Source organism: Panthera onca, chromosome C2 (assembly GCF_046562875.1).
Source record: "Panthera onca isolate mPanOnc1 chromosome C2, mPanOnc1 haplotype 2, whole genome shotgun sequence".
Lineage (NCBI taxonomy): Eukaryota > Metazoa > Chordata > Mammalia > Carnivora > Felidae > Panthera > Panthera onca.
The window spans coordinates 126767897-126785886 of NC_138347.1; the positions used below are offsets into that span (position 1 = coordinate 126767897).

The 17990-nt window shown below is 33.9% G+C and overlaps 1 protein-coding gene across 3 annotated transcripts in view; it reads left to right on the forward strand.

Moving 5' to 3' along the window:
- The window catches only part of STAG1 (STAG1 cohesin complex component), a 401929-nt gene that overhangs the window by 301691 nt on the left and 82248 nt on the right, over positions 1 to 17990 (forward strand). For all 3 annotated transcript variants that reach the window (XM_060638731.3, XM_078432318.2, XM_060638735.3), the window contains 3 exons: positions 1405 to 1519; positions 9179 to 9296; positions 17836 to 17939. In XM_060638731.3, coding sequence (XP_060494714.1) covers positions 1405 to 1519; positions 9179 to 9296; positions 17836 to 17939 — 337 coding nt within the window. The remainder of the gene's footprint in view (positions 1 to 1404; positions 1520 to 9178; positions 9297 to 17835; positions 17940 to 17990) is intronic.

A 17990-nucleotide genomic window follows, 5' to 3' on the forward strand; every position in this document is an offset into this window, starting at 1 on the left:
ATTCTCCCATCATTTAATATTGTGATCTTTAAAATCTTAACAAGTAAGCTGTAGAATAGCCCCAGGAGTTCTATGATTAAGTTTAGAGGAAAATATGCATGCATGCACATACACATTTAGTCTGTTTTGCAGCTTAGTTTATAAGCTTATACACAAGGTTAACCATACATCCATAAATTAGTAAAACATATCTGAAATGAGTACTTTAATGTCATCAAAAGTCTATAATTTAGTTTTAGAAAAATTAGGTTAATTCCTCAGTACCTGATATAATTATCTAATTTTGTACATTTTAGTTATAAAGGACCCTCATTTTTTTCCCATTTATTCTTTCCTCTGAAAGCCACCCAAGCAAACAGAACTTTCTCTTAAACCAGTCTGATAGCTATGCTGATGTAGCTTCAAAGTAATGCTCTAATCTTTTCCCCCTGCCATATAGCTTCCCCTTCCCTTCTCCCCCAAAACTCAATTTCTCTGTACTCATTTTCTGCTTGAGATTGGTTTATTTTTATGTTATTCTGTACTCATTTTCTGCTTGAGATTGGTTTCTTTTTATGTTATATGAAATTATTCTCTTTATTCAGTTATTTAGCCTCTCATCTGAAAGGCCCACTGTAATTTCCATAATTAAACCATCATACACTCTATCCCTATTTCTACTGTTTTGTTTTTCCTTATAACACCTGAGATAGCATATATTTACCTACTATTTATTTCTGTCCATTAGAGTGAGAGCTCAGTGAGAATAGGAAGTTTGTCTTTGTTCACTGTTATATCCCATTTAGCTAGAGCAATGCCTGGGAATAAGGCACCTATAGCAGTCCTTAAGGTTTTTTTTAGAATAAATCTTAATAGCCAATGAAAAATTTCAAGTCATATTTTCATCATATTTTAGAAGTTTTGTCACTAAGTGATATTTTTTAAAATTTCCAGTTTATGTCATTTTATTCTGTAGTTAGTACTGTTTTTAGGTAATGAGCTGAAAAGAATGCTAGAAACAATTGTTACAAGTGTAAATTTTTATAATTGTTGATAGAAAATTTGGTTAAATTCTTTAATAACCTGACTCTGAAATTAATATTTAAGAAAATAGGACTATTTAAAATTATATATTCTAGTATCATATAGGATAAAACAGTTTATATTTTTCATAAATACTTGAATACTGGTAAGTTAAAAAGCTTCCTTTTACAGTGTATATATGATTGAATTGTACAAAATTCTTTAGATCTAACCATTTTTTAGCCTATAAAAATATCAGTTACATGGTTTGAAATAAATCAGTAACCTGATCTCTGATAGGTTGTTTTTTTTAACACTGAAATAATTTGCACAGTGAAGGAAAAGACTAAAATGCATATCTACGCAGGTTTGTAACACTCTTGTTTTGTTACTTATTTCTAGGCTGTTTAGCAGACATGATCCACAAGCAGAAGAAGCATTAGCAAAGAGGAGGGGAAGGAATAGTCCAAATGGGAACCTCATTAGAATGCTGGTTCTTTTCTTTCTTGAAAGTGAGGTAAATTTTAACATAGCTCTTTGTTTTATTTTTGTATTAGATTAAATTTTAAATAAAATTGTCATTTAATTCATTGCAATTAATTGCTATTTTTCAATCCTATGAAAATAAGCCTGTTTCTTACAGAATTGCCTGCATGGATTTCCTGATTATAGAATCTCTATTCTGCCTTTTGTAGGAGTACATATGTAGGTGTGGGTCAACACTGAATAGAGGCTAACAGTTTTTAAACTTTTATAATATAGTACTGCATACCTGTTTGTTGTTCCTCTTTGTTTTTCTTGAATTTCTGCCTGTAGCTTTTAAATTATATAAAGAGCCTGTGAAAATTGTCAGGTTGTAAATTAGTTCTAACTTGTTTGAAAATTACATTTTTTAAAGACAAATAAAAGTATGAATTTAAATGTTTTAATTGAAAGATTATAATCTCCATTAGCAGTATTTCCATGTGACATTTTGATGTCAGTTATCCTTAAATAATTTTGTAATTAACATTCATAATGTAGTGTCAATCAGAATCTGCTTCCACAAGTGAACTTTGGTTTGCCCACTAAAATGCTCTTTGGTATTAGAACTATATTTCCTACTGCTAGTATGACACTGAGGGAATGGTAAACTAAACCTAAAGAGAGTTCCTGAATGAATAAACTACTTGTCTTAGAAATGAGTGGGAACAGAATTACAAAGAAAATGGAGAAAATCTAGAAATCTTGGACCCTGAATTTTACTTGGAAAAATATTTTTGGTTTGTGTCAAATGTCCAGGAAGGTAAGATACTTCAAAGATTCTTATTCAAATTTGAAAGTACTGAAGAAACTGTAGGAATGAGAAATAGACAAACAGGCAGCTTATATGAAAATTGAGATCAGAGAGAATTAGGAACTGTGTCAATGGAATGAGTGGAGTTAGGGCAAAACAGGGCAGAAGAGTTACTGATATTTTTTAAGCAAATTGGAATGAACAGAAAATGAATAAAGAAACAAAACGTCTGGAGAGTTACATTCGAGTAAAGGATGTTTTTGGAATAGCGTTTTAAATACATATAGAAATTACATGGGGAGCTTGTTAAATAGCATACCAGTTCTATTCAGTAGCTTTGGGGTGTGGTGTAGCATATTCTAAATATTTTTAGATGCATATTTATGTTGTTTATGCCTCTGGTCCAGAGACCGACTACACTTTATGTTGTAAGGGTTTAAAACATTTTCTTAACAAAGCAAGTGTAGATATAGAATGGTGTAAAATACAAAATACTTGTAAGGTTTAAGATAAAACACTAAATACTCAGTAAATATCACCCTTGTGATAGGCCATTTCAAGTTATACCTTTAGCCATATAGGTTTTAAAGGAGCATGATTAAAAGTATTAACAGAAAATCAGGTTCTATATGAAAATTTGACTTTAATAACAACAATAGTTTCAAAAATTGATAGGGATGAGATATGCAAATGATATTTTTTTAATGCTTATTTATTTATAGGTTGGGGGAGAGAGAGAATCTCAAGCAGACTCTGCATTGTCAATGCAGAGCCCGACTCAGGGCTCAGTCTCAGGAACCATGAGATCATGACCTGAGCCAAAATCAGGAGTTGAACGCTTAACCAACTGAGCCACACAGGCATCTATGCAAATACTATTTAAACTATTTGTTGAAAAGTTTAAGGAATATATGATAATTTGGACTACTGATCTTGATTATTAATTGAAGGAAAAATTTTCAAATCTCTGAAAGCTCAAGGACTTTTTGATATTTTAAAAGGTATAAGTACTTAGTTTTATAGTTTTATAGTTTCATTTTTTAATTAAAGCAGTAATTTATAATGTATATTACTGTTCTATTTTCAGGTGGCATTACTGTATTCCTATGCTTGCCGCTGTTTACTGAAATGTTGTAAGAAGATTAAAATATATTTCCCACTCCTCTATGGCATTCTTTTCAGTTGCAGAACGACTGCAAATCATTTATTTTTTAGTTGGTTCATAATCATAATATGTTCTTTATGCCCTCCTCTGTTTCATAAGAAACATTGTTTGTTAAAATCTTTCTTCTTGCCCTATAAAACTCGTGTACACCTGGAGCTGGATGCTTGTTAAAGCCATACTCTTAGGGTGGGATTCTGATGGTGTCCTACTCTGAATTATTCTTTGTTTTGCTACAACACATTAATTAGTAATATTTTAGTAATAGACTTATATAAAGTGGAGTTGCAAGAGACCCTAGAAGTCATAACATAGAATGAATCCAACTTAGGGGCACCTGGGTGGCTCAGTCAGTTAGCGTCCGACTTTGTTTCAGGTCATGATCTCACAGTTCAGTTCATGAGTTCAAGCCCCGCGTTGGGCACTCTGCTGTCAGTGCAGAGCCTGCCTCAGATCCTTTGTCCTCCTCTCTCTCTGCCCTTCGACCCCCACTTAAAAATAAATAAACATTTAAAAAATATTAAAAAAGAATGAGTCTAACTTATAGATGAGTTAACTAGTCAATTAACTAGGATTAACTGGAAGGATTATCCTATTGCTTTCCTTTTTTTTTTTTACTGGATGACAAGAGTGACATTTTAGTAATAGAATTCTAAAATACTGAATTAAAAGAAGTTTATAGTCCATGGAGTAGCTTCCATGAATTACAGGTGAAATAATGGAGATTAAGAGATAGGTCTAAACTAGTTGTTAATTTTCTTTTCTTTTTGTATCAGAAAGTAACATTTTAAAGCCAATACAACCTTTATAGCATTCAGTGATTTCAATGACAATCAGTACTTGAATGTGGTAAGTCCAGGTTCCTAATGTGACCATAGAACTTACTATAGAAACTGAGGCTTTTCAGAGTGGCAAAAATGCTATTAATAATTATTCCACAGCAACTAGCATAGCCTAAGACATTGCTAGATAACATACAGAAAGATGGTCACCCTCCTTCTAAGCATATGAAATGATGAAGTTAATTATATCAGTCATTTAAGACAGAAAATTAACAGATTTATTGACATATCCAAGAAATCTCTACAGAGTGATCATGAATGATAATATATGCATAACTTTTTTTTATGTATTCAAGATACAACAATAATTGGCTCTATTTCAGCAGAGAATAAAACCCCGTATAAGAGTATTTAGAATTTTAAGCTTAGTAATTTGGGATAATTATTTGCACTGTGAATGATTTTTCATAAAAAGAATCAAAATAAGGTTCCATTATACAGTGAACTCCTTATTGTATTTAACTACTTGGCAGAAAAGTCAGCAGGCAGAGAAAATTTCAGTTAAAATATTATGAGTAATTTTGAAGCCAATTAAAGATGAATCAGAATGTACCCAGAAAATTGTAATTACTCACCAGGGAAATGAGATTAATTTGTCTTACATATAGGTTTAAAGGAGAACCTATGAAATAAATTACACTCAGATATAGAAGAGTAAAATCCACCTTGATATAGATATAATTTTATATATAATCTTAATTTATATGTTACATATAATTTATAAATAAATTTAAATGTAATTTTAATTATTTTGATACACAGTGACTCTTTATAGAGTTACCTTTTTTTAAATCTAATTCCTGAAGAATGCTTCCTGAAGTATGCTTCCAGATACTTGATTTTCATGCTGTTTTTATAAAATTATGATACCAGAAACTATTTTTAGAAAATTTATTTTTGTTTCATTGTTAGTGCTCCACATGCTTTTTATTCCCAGGATTTTTTATAGCCATTGAGAATGCTTCAAGGCCTTCCTTTCGATAGCTTTATCTTTCACTACCAATAGATCCTTGGTATAAAGTGTCTGAAAGATGATTACAAGCTTTTACTGGCCATGTTAGAATTTTTTTTTATCAGACATGGACTTACGTGGTATTCTTGAGGAGATTTGAATCTAGCAAGTTATGTGGTCTTCACAGATGCCCCAGGACAGAGAGACTGTATCATAAACATTATGTCAAACTAATTCCTGACTGATCATGTTATACTAATTATTGTTGCTAATATTGGTGAATTTGAAAGTCATAATCAGAAAATGGGCCAACACATTGTCATGTCCTTCCAGTATACACATTCAGTTTGCAAGAAGTGGTTACTGGTGTTAACAGAAGGGTTCTACTAAGCCACCATCTTAACTAATCAAAAAGATAAGGAAATTGTCAAAGAAGTTAGTAACTACATTGAGAGTATTGGCTATCACATACAAAAAAATTTCTGGAACAATGACAACATACATACCTGAGCTAAGTTTTAATATGCTGTGGTTCAAGGCATAGAGAAATCATTTTTTAAAATGCCAATGGTAATAGAATTATACTATTTAAAGCCTTGAATTGTGCCAACAACTCATTCACCTGAAAACTTCATGCTGAATATCTCAAGATGAAAGAACTGTGAGGAATTTGTGGAAGCTATAAAGTACGTTATTATGAATTCTATTAGAGTTAAATAACCCGGAGTCCCATACAAGGCACAAAATTAGAGGGAAATTTTTAGAGATTTCCTGGTAGATATCTGAAATAAAGCAAAGGTCAGAGCAGAACAGGCTAGTAAAAGGATTAAGCTATAGGTAGTAATTAAGTGGCTGCCTTTAGTTGAGCTTATTCTTCACTTTACAAGTATATTTGGGATGTGGACCTCCTGAGAACAAAGGAGCTGATGTATGCCCCAGATAATTTACAGCCACCAGGAGGAACAGGGAACTTTGGCATTCAAAAGACATTGCATACCTACAGGTTAGAGGGAAAAGGCTGCCCGATTATAGATTCTAGGTTCTCTCTTTTCACTTCCCCTGTACAACCAAGGAACCCAGGACCTTGCAATCAGACTTAAGAAAGGGATTCTAGCTACCATTATTCTTGAGTCTGGAGTATTAACATTACATGAACTAGCAACCAAGAATCACTGAAACTTGAGCAAGCATAAAACCCAACATATTGATGAAAGTTTTTGATTAATTCCCCTGAATGTAAGAGGTTATTATGAAAGAGGAGGGGAGTTCATAGAACTTAAAAACATGATTTCCAAAATTTAGAGGTGAAGCAGCTCATTAAATGGCCCACATGAACCTAGTCAAAGATTGACTATAGATTAAACCATGGGATTTTTCCAGAAGATGGAACAAAAGAATTGTGAGAAGGAAATTAAAAGACAGGTAGTACAGATTAAGTTTTATCGTCTAGTTAGGAGTTCTGTGGAGAGAATAGAGAAGAGGAACTAATCTAAGGACAGGCAGTTAAAATGTTTACTACCCATGACCCTATATACAGAGTATTGCTTGAGGATGTTTTCTAGAAAAATAAAAAACAAATACACGAAAAGGAAAATAAGAAATGTTAGTAACATTGGTGAGCAAATAAATCTGAAAAAAACTAAAACTAAACCTAAATATATGATAGTGAAACTTAAGGCAAATACCTAAAATTATTCTTAAAATGTGGGAGTGTAATGTCAACTTAAATGAAGAGAAGTAAATAAATGTGTTAGCGACCTTAGTGATGGAAAATAGACGTTAGAAAATAAACTGAAAAAAGCACAGATAAGACAAGAAAATGTCATCAGTAGAGCACAGGGAATCAGTTGCCAGGAGAATTTCCAACATCAGTTATCTCAGTAAATGTATAATTGGATTAACATGCTTTATAAAAGGCAGATTGTCATTTAGGGTGAAATAAAACAAAAAGTATTGTTTTTAAAACATTAATCAACACAGGAAGTAAACACAGGAAGTAAACACAAATAAACACAGGAAGTAAACAAGCTGAATAAAGGCTAGATATAATTAACAAATGCTTAAAGAAGGCTGGGGAGACAGTATCATATAAGATAAGCCAGAATTGAGAACCAAATATATTAAGAGAAAGGAGGTTTTATATGTATTGAAGGTCTAATCCACCAAAAATATAATTGTGAATCTTTTTTACACCTGTTTTACAGACGTATGTAACGTGCACATAGGCATAAAAGCAAGTTTATTGAACATGGGGGAGGAGTTAATTGTGATGAAGTAGACAATAAAATCTATTATTTTAACTATTTTGAAGTGTATAGTTCATTGGCATTAAGTACAGTTACATGACTGTGCATCTATCAATGCCATCCATCTCTAGAACTTTTTAAAAATCTTCCTGAACTGAAACTCTGTACCCTTAAATAATAACTCCATTCCAGCATAGGTTTTAATAGCTACAACTTCAAAATGATTGATTTTTCTGTTTTCTGCTGCTAATTTTCATTTTTGAAACCAGGTTGTACACCACTTGTACCTGTCATTGTTGGAATGATGCTACTGATGGCCTAGGAATAGTTTTCTAAGATATGTAAATTTGGAAAGTTTGAATGTATCTTGCTGTAAACTTGCCTGTGTTCTTTCTAAGCAGAGATGGTAATAAGTATTATCTACTCTGGAGAAAATCATTGGAAAACTGTGTGTGCATATATGCATGTGCATATTTATGTGTGGCTTTCCTGAGGCATTTGAGGAATGGAAGATTTGAAATACGATGGAAATGAAGTATAGAATTAAGGAGTGCAAATGAAGCAGAACTTTAAATATATCATCAAAATGCACATAGAAGAATTAATGATAGAATTAGGAGTGAGGAAGAAAACCAGCTCACTTCTCAGTTATGCCAGTATATCAGCAAACAACCAGTACATCTAGAAAGGACACTTTCATACATTTTGGGACCAGTATTCGTGATGTGAAAACTATTGTCTCTCACTAGTACAAGCACATAAAACTGAAGTAAGAATTGTATGAAATAGTGCTTAAACTTTATATGTGCTATATACTCTTTTCTATTTTTTTTTTTTTAATATTGGTCTCAATGTATTAAATTAGTTTTAACAAGAAACTAGTTTGGGCTTCGCTGGATGTCATGAGCCTCAAGGGTGGAAGAACATTTTTACAATAAGGGTGGAGAAGTTAGTTGTAGTAGCAGAAATCAGAACAACACCAACATCTCTACTTACCTTCTCTGAGGAGCTTTTTGAGTAATATTCTTCATGGTGTAATAACTAACAAGTGGTAGAGAGTATACTGTGAAGTGTTTGATGAGGAACATGAGAGTGTTTGTTAGTGTGGAAACATAGATTCCAAAGAAGATTGTCAAGAGTAACGAGCAGCAAAAAATTGGTTTGGGGTGAGATGGGAATGCATTGAGTTAAATGGAAATTACAATACGAAAGAAAAGAAATACAGTAGCTTAACATAACATTTTGACCTTGACCAAGATGAGAGATGTAAAGTAAGTAATTCTGACACCAAATTTTCAAATGGAATTCTGGGAGAAAGGAATATATGTCCTTTTTTAAAAAAAGCTAGTTCTAGAAACAAATCAAGAATAATGAAAAGTGACCTTGATCTAATTTATAATTTCAGGAATTCTGTTAAATAGTTATACTTTCAGTTTCCTCATCTATAAATGATGCCGTTGGACTAGGAGATAGATCCTTAACCTTACTACTGGAAAAAACAAAAAATTATCAAGTCTTCATACTGCATCCCCATTATTTACAATGACATACAAATATGTTTATTGTTTTCTAAGTGGCTCTTGGAAATATTGTGACCAAGCCATTTCAATTATGAAGAAAATGGTTTATCAAATTGAAATATTATTAGTAGTTTCTTCATTAAATGTTCTTCAGTCACAGTTGATTTGTTATTTTTAGTTACATGAACATGCAGCCTACTTGGTGGACAGTTTGTGGGAGAGCTCTCAAGAACTATTGAAAGACTGGGAATGTATGACAGAGTTGCTATTAGAAGAACCTGTTCAAGGAGAGGAAGGTATAGTATTTTGACAAGTTGATTTACATGGTGTTTGGGGTTTTCATGAATAATCATACCATCCTGTATAGGTCACTTCTTAAAATTAAATATATGTAAGCACACTATGTGTCTTTTTGCAAAGAGAACAGTTTGTTTCCTCTAACAAGTGAGAATATCTCTATAGTTTATAGAGTTTATAACATCTCTATAGTTTTTAGAGTTTGTAACATCGTTCTAGATTAAGACTGCTACCATGCTGCACAGTTTTTAAAAATCCATGTGTTGTGTAATACTCAAAAAAGTTTTCTTTATGCTGATTTGAGACACAAAATACTGATGTACTTCATATAAAAAAAAAAAATGTGCCCCTAGAATTTTACTGTATTTATGTGTGAATTTGGAAAAGGCTTTGACACATAAGGATTTAATTAGACCAGAGCCATCCCCTTTTGTTATATTTTCTTAAATATTAAAACCAGGAAATAAAAAATAAAGTCATTTACCTAGTTTCAAGAAATAGAAATAATTGTTATATGAAAATTTCTGAAGTATGTACCTTACTACATGTTAAATAATTAATATGAACAGCAAAATGGATATGTATATTTAATAAGGTATTTATATTCTAATTCTAAAAGCTTATATGAATATGAGCTCCTTAAAACTAGAAATGCTTTTTCCTACAAATGGTTTGTTTTTCAAACTAACCCATGATAATACTTTAAAGAACTGCTGTTTTACTTAATCCATACAACAGACCTGGAATATGGACACTTTGATATAAGTGACACTTGGGGTGAACCAAACATGGACTTCAGAATCAAAAGAAATACATTCAGATTTTTAACTCTTCTCTTTTGTCACTAGAATTCTCATTTTTTTTCTGATTGTTAGCTTCTTTTTCTTCATAATACAGAGGTTATTTTCTTTACATATCTTATGTGGGTTTTGTGAGGATTAAATAAGATAGTATACTTTTGATTTCCTCTTCTGTTTCCCCTATTTTTTTTTTTTTTTTCTGTGTGGTTCAGCCCTCTGGGATATAAGAATAAAAGGAGCCATCTCCTGCAATAGACTACCTGAACAGGTCACTAGGAAAGTGATCATCCCCTGGTGTTCTTTCTAAGCAGTGATGCTAATTGGCATTATCTACTCTGACTTTAACAAATTCAGTGAGAGAAACAACAGGTATGCATCATATACAAATACACTCCAGTAAAGTGGCTCACATTGCCTCGTTTAAACAAATATTTGCCTCACAACCTCATTCTTAATCTGTAACAAAAATCCTTCCCCAGATTTTCCCAGACCTTCTATAAGGTGCAGGTAATTATAGTATATTTGACCCTACTTTATAATTTACTTTATTCTCATGTGTTTTTCTCCCTGGATATCCTTGTTAAGAAGATGGCCCTATTTCAAAATTGATGGTCCAACTAGTTTCACTAGGTCAAATTCTCAACATTACTCCAAAATTTTCTCTTTATTTTACTTACACGGGTTCCTGCTACATTCACTGACTTTATGCATTCTGTTTCTAGTGAATCTTACCATTTTCTCTAATAAAATACAGTCTAGTCAACACTTGAGCAAAGTGCCTGCCATACTATATAGTAGTACGTTCCATTCATTTTTTTACCCTTGACTGTTTCCATAGAATCAGCGTATTATCAGAGTGGGTTAGAACTTGTTGTTTTTTCTTTTTGTCATCCCATGCTCTATAAGGTTATTTCCAAGGAGAAGAAGGGAAGCAGAGGAATATAAATTACGGAAAGAATAGACAAAGTGCTATGCTTTGGTACTTTTAACCTTTTACTCATTTAAATAAGATATGTCAGTCAGTCAATAGTAATTACTATGTCAGTTGTCAAGGTGTTTTGCATGGATTTATCTTGTTGAAATAACTATGTACTCTTAGATGTTTTGTGATTTAAGTTTAGTTGACATTGGGTTTAACTTCATCAGTCAAGAAGTTAGTTTGGTTTGGCGTGACATAGGTTTGTTTAGTTTGATTTTAGCTAGAAAAGTGAGTTAAAATGGGAAAAAAGTTTTTTTGTTTTTTAATTTTTTTAACGTTTATTTATTTTTGAGACAGAGAGAGACAGAGCATGAACAGGGGAGGAGCAGAGAGAGAGGGAGACACAGAATCCGAAACAGGCTCCAGGCTCTGAGCTGTCAGCACAGAGCCCGACGCAGGGCTCGAACCCACGGACCGCGAGATCATGACCTGAGCCGAAGTCGGACGCCTAACCGACCAAGCCACCCAGGCGCCCCGGAAAAAAGTTTTTAAGTGAACCAAAGTTTTAGGATATGAAGGCAAGGCTGAAGAGATTATGAATAACAAGCACAAAACTGTATCTATATCATGACCCCACTTTTTTCACACATTTGTTCACATGCATGCTGTGCCACATACTAGCTCAGGCATGGAATGGCATCCAAAGCAATCTTCTTTGCTAGTATTTAGCTGTATTTTCTGATAACAAAATACCACTAGTAACCTTTATTTTTGAGAGTGATTAGAAATTAAGTTGTGTTTTAGGTAGGTGGAGTATGACAGTGGATGAAAGTTCAGTTAACAGTTGGAGACAGAGGACTGAAATTTGGGGAAACAGATACATTGTTAAAGATTTACAATAGCAGGGGCGCCTGGGTGGTTCAGTCGGTTAAGCGTCCGACTTCAGCTCAGGTCATGATCTCACGGTCCGTGAGTTCGAGCCCCACGTCGGGCTCTGGGCTGATGGCTCAGAGCCTGGAGCCTGCTTCCGATTCTGTGTCTCCCTCTCTCTCTGCCCCTCCCCCGTTCATGATCTGTCTCTCTCTGTCTCAAAAATAAATAAACGTTAAAAAAAAATTAAAAAAAAAAAAAAGATTTACAATAGCAGTTTAAATCATCATATCCTAAAGAATGCCTCATGGTGTTTTTAAGGGTCAAGTTGTGGTGGTGATGGTGGTGGTGGTGTTTTGTTGATGTGTGTGTGTGTGTGTGTGTGTGTGTGTGTGTGTGTGTGTGTGTGTTTGCGCGCGCGCGTGCGCGTCTTAGCAAAATCAAATTACTGGATAAATTTTTAGTATAATATGAGGGCCTGGGTAACAGGTAGCCAGGTAACAAAACCATAACTAAGTCATTTGACTTATGTGGTTTTCTGCTTCTTCATCTGTTAAAAAGAAAATCCCAAAAAATCTAGTGTAGATAATCTTCTGTGGTCATTTCTGCTAGTAGAATTCTAGTATCTAGGTACTGGATAAAGTATATATGGGCAAATAGAATTCTTCAAAGCAGGAATCATTAATTTATTTATAATTTTAAAATATTTATTAACCACCTTCTGTATTCTAACTGTAACACTAAGCACCCAGGGTGAATTCCTGAGCAAGGTCAGCTCACTGCCCATAAGAAGTTTACATTCTCTTAACGAAGGCAGATCAAAACCAAGTAAAAGAATAATTTAGGAGTTAATAAGTGTGATGGATGATAATATTATGAGGGGTCCATCTTCAGATTGAATCCCTAAAGGAAGAATTTGCTGAGGAGGCCACCTGTGAGTCAAGAAACTGAAGGATGAGGGGGTGCCTGGGTGGCTCAGTCAGTCAGGCACCTGACTTTCGCTTAGGTCATGATCTCACAGTTCATGGGTTCAAGCCCCACATTGGGCTCTGTGCTGACAGCTTGGAGCCTGGAGCCTGCTTTGAATTGATTCTGTGTCTCCCTTTCTCTCTGCCCCTCCCCTGCTCATGTTTTCTCTCTCTCTCTCTCTCTCTCTCTCTCTCTCTCTCTCTCTCTCTCACACACACACACACACACACACACACACACAAATATTAAAAAAAAAAAAGAATCTGAAGGATGAGGAGGCTAGCCATGGGAAGTATCAAAAGAGAGCCTCCTAGGTAGGGTAGATAGCAATTACAGAGGATCTGAAGCATGAATGATACTGTGTTTCAGTAGCTGCAATAGCTAGAGTGTAGTGAACCAATGGCACAAGATGAGATACAGGCAGAAGCCAGATAATGTAGAACATTTTAGCTTGTAAGGAGATTTATTTAGTTCATTCTAAGTAATAGGCATGCAAAGATTTTAAACATGGGAGTGATATGATCCAATTCATATTTTAAGAAAAGTGATATTTGCAAACATCATTTGGAATAGGCAGAAGACCAGTTCGGAAACTGCCATGATGGTCTGTATGGGAAATGATAATAAAAATATAGAAGAGGAAGATAAATTATAAAGAAAAAAAAAAAAAAGAGCCCATGGCTGAGTTTTAAAGATTGTGGCTAGGGGACAAAAGCAGGAAGGGCAAGAGAGACTAAGAGCCTCTAGCAAGCTATATAAAAAAGGTAGTAAGAAATTATTATACCCTATAGAAGCTCAGTAAAAAGGATGTTCAAGAGACCTGGGGTTAATAACATATATTACAGAGAAGAAGAAAAACTGCAAAGATTATTAGTTTTAGTGGTGATTTAGGTTGTTGGTGACTTTTAAGCATTTCTTTTCAATCGTAGTCAGGGAAAGACGCCACAGTTCAAGGTGATGTGAATAAAACATTAGTGAGGAAATGGAGATAATGTACAAAGAGGTTTCCGAAGCTTTAGAAAGTTGTATAGTTACCTGATAATTCATAGTGCAAACAGCTACCCATTTCTTACCCTCACTGTGGCTGTTTGGCTCTTGTCTGTGACTTATGGCTTGTTATGCTTTCAAATTTTATTATTTGGCTTGGCTATCATATCTCAAAGGGAATTTCAATTAAATTGTAACTGTTTTGAGTTTACCATGTCTAAATAGATGATTCAAAATTATAAACTAACAAAATTAATGTCATTGGACACTGTAAGGTTGGGTTATTCTTCAACACTAAAGATTTTTATACAGAGTAGGGGAATGTTTCTGTACTTGATAAGTTCTCTCTCCTCATTTTCTACACAACTAAATTTTCTTCATAAGTAAAAGAAAATACATTTAGTTCATAGACAAACTTGTCATTCCTTTTATCAAATGTGAAAAAGTATAAAATTCTAGAATCATAAAAATAGAAACTTAGTTGTTTTATTGAGTGGGAAGCTTTTTTCCTTTTATTTGGATCAAGGAGTATAAATGGAAGAGCTGAAGCTATTTCATGTGGCTTTCCTAAGACAGGCTGAACTTCATGTGTTTTTCCTAAGACAATTAAAATGTTAAAACCAAAAAATGATTGCATTAAGATATCCATACATCATATTATACAGGATGATTTTAGTACAGAATAAAAAGGACAGGATTTTATTATGTCTTTTCCTTCTCATTGATATTGACCATTTTTTTAATAATCAATATAACTTCTAAAGCTTAATCTCTTTTAATTTATACCTAAGTCTGTCTCTATAATCCCCGTATCTTTTGGCCTTTAACATAAATAAGTATACAGAGAAAGGGGGAGAGAGGCAGACAGATAAAATTAAGCTATTCAAATCAGTGTCAAATTTCTATCTTTAAAAATATATAGGAATGAATTCGATAAGAAAAGTACCAAATCAGTGTGAAGAAAACCATAACATTTTGTTAATTTGACATCAGATAAGATCTCAAAAATAAAGAGCTATGCTATGTACCTGACTGAAAATATTACAAAAATGTCCATTCTTTCCGTGTAGTATATAATTTTTTTTTTCAATACCAATGCAAGAAGTGTCTGAGTGGCTCAGTCAGTTGAGCACTCAACTCTGGATTCTGCCTCTGGTCATGACCCCGGGGTCATGGGGTCAAACCACGCGTCAGGCTCCACACTGAGCATGGAGCATACTTGGGATTCTCTTTACCTCTGCCCACTCATGCTCGCTCGCTCTCTCTCTCTGTCTCTCAAATAAGAAAATAAAATAAAATACCAGTTTGAATTCCAGTGGGTTTCTGCAAGTTCTTCAAGATGAGATGAGAGGAAGAAGTAAGCAAAATGATTTCATATAAAATGTTTTCTTTTGTTTAAAAGGATAGTGCTTGGGGCGCCTGGGCGGCTCAGTCAGTTAAGCGTCCGACTTCAGCCAGGTCACGATCTCGCGGTCCGTGAGTTTGAGCCCCGCGTCAGGCTCTGGGCTGATGGCTCAGAGCCTGGAGCCTGTTTCCGATTCTGTGTCTCCCTCTCTCTCTGCCCCTCCCCCATTCATGCTCTGTCTCTCTCTGTTCCAAAAATAAATAAAAAACGTTGAAAAAAATTAAAAAAATAAAAAAATAAAAGGATAGTGCTTAAGAGCACAGACCCAGGAATCAGACTACCTGAGTCCATGTCTTGACTCCACTACTACCTGAGTACTTTGAAAGTTACTTAACTCTGTGGCTCATTTTCCCTATCTATAAAGTGTGAAGATATTAGTTCTATCTCTTGGAATTGTGTTGAAGATAAAACAAGTTAACATACAAATCACTTACAACAGTGCCTTACTCATCATAAGTGCTTAATTAGGAATGTGTGGGTGGCTCAGTCAGTTAAGTGTCCCAACTTCAGCTCAGATCATGATCTCGCGGTTCACAGTTAGAGCACTGCTTCAGGCTCTCTGCTCATAGCTCAGAGCCTGGAGCCTGCTTCGGATTCTGTGTCTCCCTCCCTCTCTTTGCCCCTCCCCCACTCATGCTCTTGTCTTTCTCTCTAAAAAATAAACATTAAAAAATTTTTTTTCAGTGCCTAATTAATTGTTTGCTATTAGCATTATAGAAATTAGAAAATATTTAGAAAAAGGCCTGGGTAAGGGAATCTTGTTCAACTAAATGTTCAGATTAGTTGAATTAAGTTATATATTAAGGTGTAACACATTATAAAGCAGCTATCATCAAAATAGGATGGTGTTGTAATAGAAATAGACACATAGATTAGTGAACCTAAAGAATCCAGAAATCGTCTAACCATATATGATAGAGCCTAAAACATTTTTTTAAATGTTTAAGTGGGACATTTAAATGCAGGGAAAGCTGGTTTACTTAACAATGGTGGAGGCATAATTGGCTGTTCATCTGGTGTAAGAATAAATAGGCCATATTCATGCAACCAGCAGAAATAAATTTCAGACAGAATAAATTTATAAAAGCTAGAGAGAGAGAAGAAAATGAATTAGAAAATATATTTTTAGGGACGCCTGGATGGCTCACTCGGTTGAGCATCTGACCTCAACTCAGGTCACGATCTTGCAGTTCACGCATTCAAGCCCCACTTCAGGTTCTGTGCTAATCTCTCGGAGCCTGGAGCCTGCTTTGGATTCTGTGTCCCCCTCTCTGTCCGTCCCTCCCCCCACCCCCGCCTTGCTTGCTCTCTCTTTCCCTCAAAAATAAACTTTTTTTTAATTAAAGAAAATATATTCCAATAATCTCTAGGACAAGGAGATCTTTGAAAGCAATGCAAGAAACCTAGAGGAGCCTTTTTGTATCTGTATGAGATAATAGATGTTCGTTAACTTTGTGATAATTTCACAATATATGTAAGATCATTATGCTGTACAACTTGTACAGTGTTATATGTCAATTATATCTCATTAAAACTAGAAAGATAAAAAAAAGCCAGAAGCCATGAAACAGTACAGATGTAACTTTGTAAAAATTAACAATTTCTGTAAAAAAAAATTCTAACAAAAGATACCCTAAAGATTCTGGCATCAAAAGGACAAACTAGGAGAAAATATTTGCCTCATTCAAAAGACAAAGTTACTACTCCTTATACGCAGGAATTCAAGAAAGGTGAATAGCAGTAGAAAAATGGGCAAAGAATAAATATAAAAATCTCAGAAAAAAGTTCTAAGCCAATAAAACAAGAAAATACATTTCACTGATTAGTACAAAGGAAGAAGCAAAATAACGAAATAACCATTTTTCAAATTGGCAGAAATTAAAGGGATTTATGACATTTCGTGCTGGCTAGGGATATGAGGAACCAAACATCATTGCAGTTGGAGGTTTGAATTTCCATAAATAACCTTATATTTATTTTAACCTTTGACCCATTACCCTGTCTCAGAATTTATTCTACAGAAACATAAGTATCAGTTACATAAATATATGTGTGTTAATGATATTTGTTACTGCATTGTTTATAGTGACAAAAATTTGGAAACGATTTGAGTAAAAGGTAGAAGAAGGTTGACTAAATTATGGAACACTTATGTAATAACATAATTATGTAAGAAATTATTCATAATGTGTACATAGTGACTTGAAAGATATTCAAAATCTATTATTTTTTTAAAATATGTAGAGCTCACTTTTTATTTAGAAAAAGATATCCTATTGTATGAGCTTTAAATGATGAGAAGGAAATATGGTAAAATTTTGGTATTGCCTAATTCAGAAATATGGTCTTAGACTGGGTATTAGAAGAAACCACTGTCCTCTTTTTCTTTACTTTCTAATTCTCTTTCATGTTTGACTTAGGATAAGCATATATTACTTCTTTAAAAAAAAAAGTATAGAGCTTAACTTCAGTCTTTAAAATAACCAGTAATAAAATATGTTTGCAGTTTTTTATAACTGTGTGTTCTCTTTAATACATGGTTATTATAAAACTGTCTACTCATACTAATGCGTTTTGTTTCACTTTAGCAATGTCTGACCGTCAAGAGAGTGCTCTTATAGAGCTAATGGTTTGTACAATTCGTCAAGCTGCTGAGGCACATCCTCCAGTGGGAAGGGGTACTGGCAAGAGAGTAAGTTAAATTAGTGAGAAATCTACCAAAAGACTTTTAATGTAATTAACT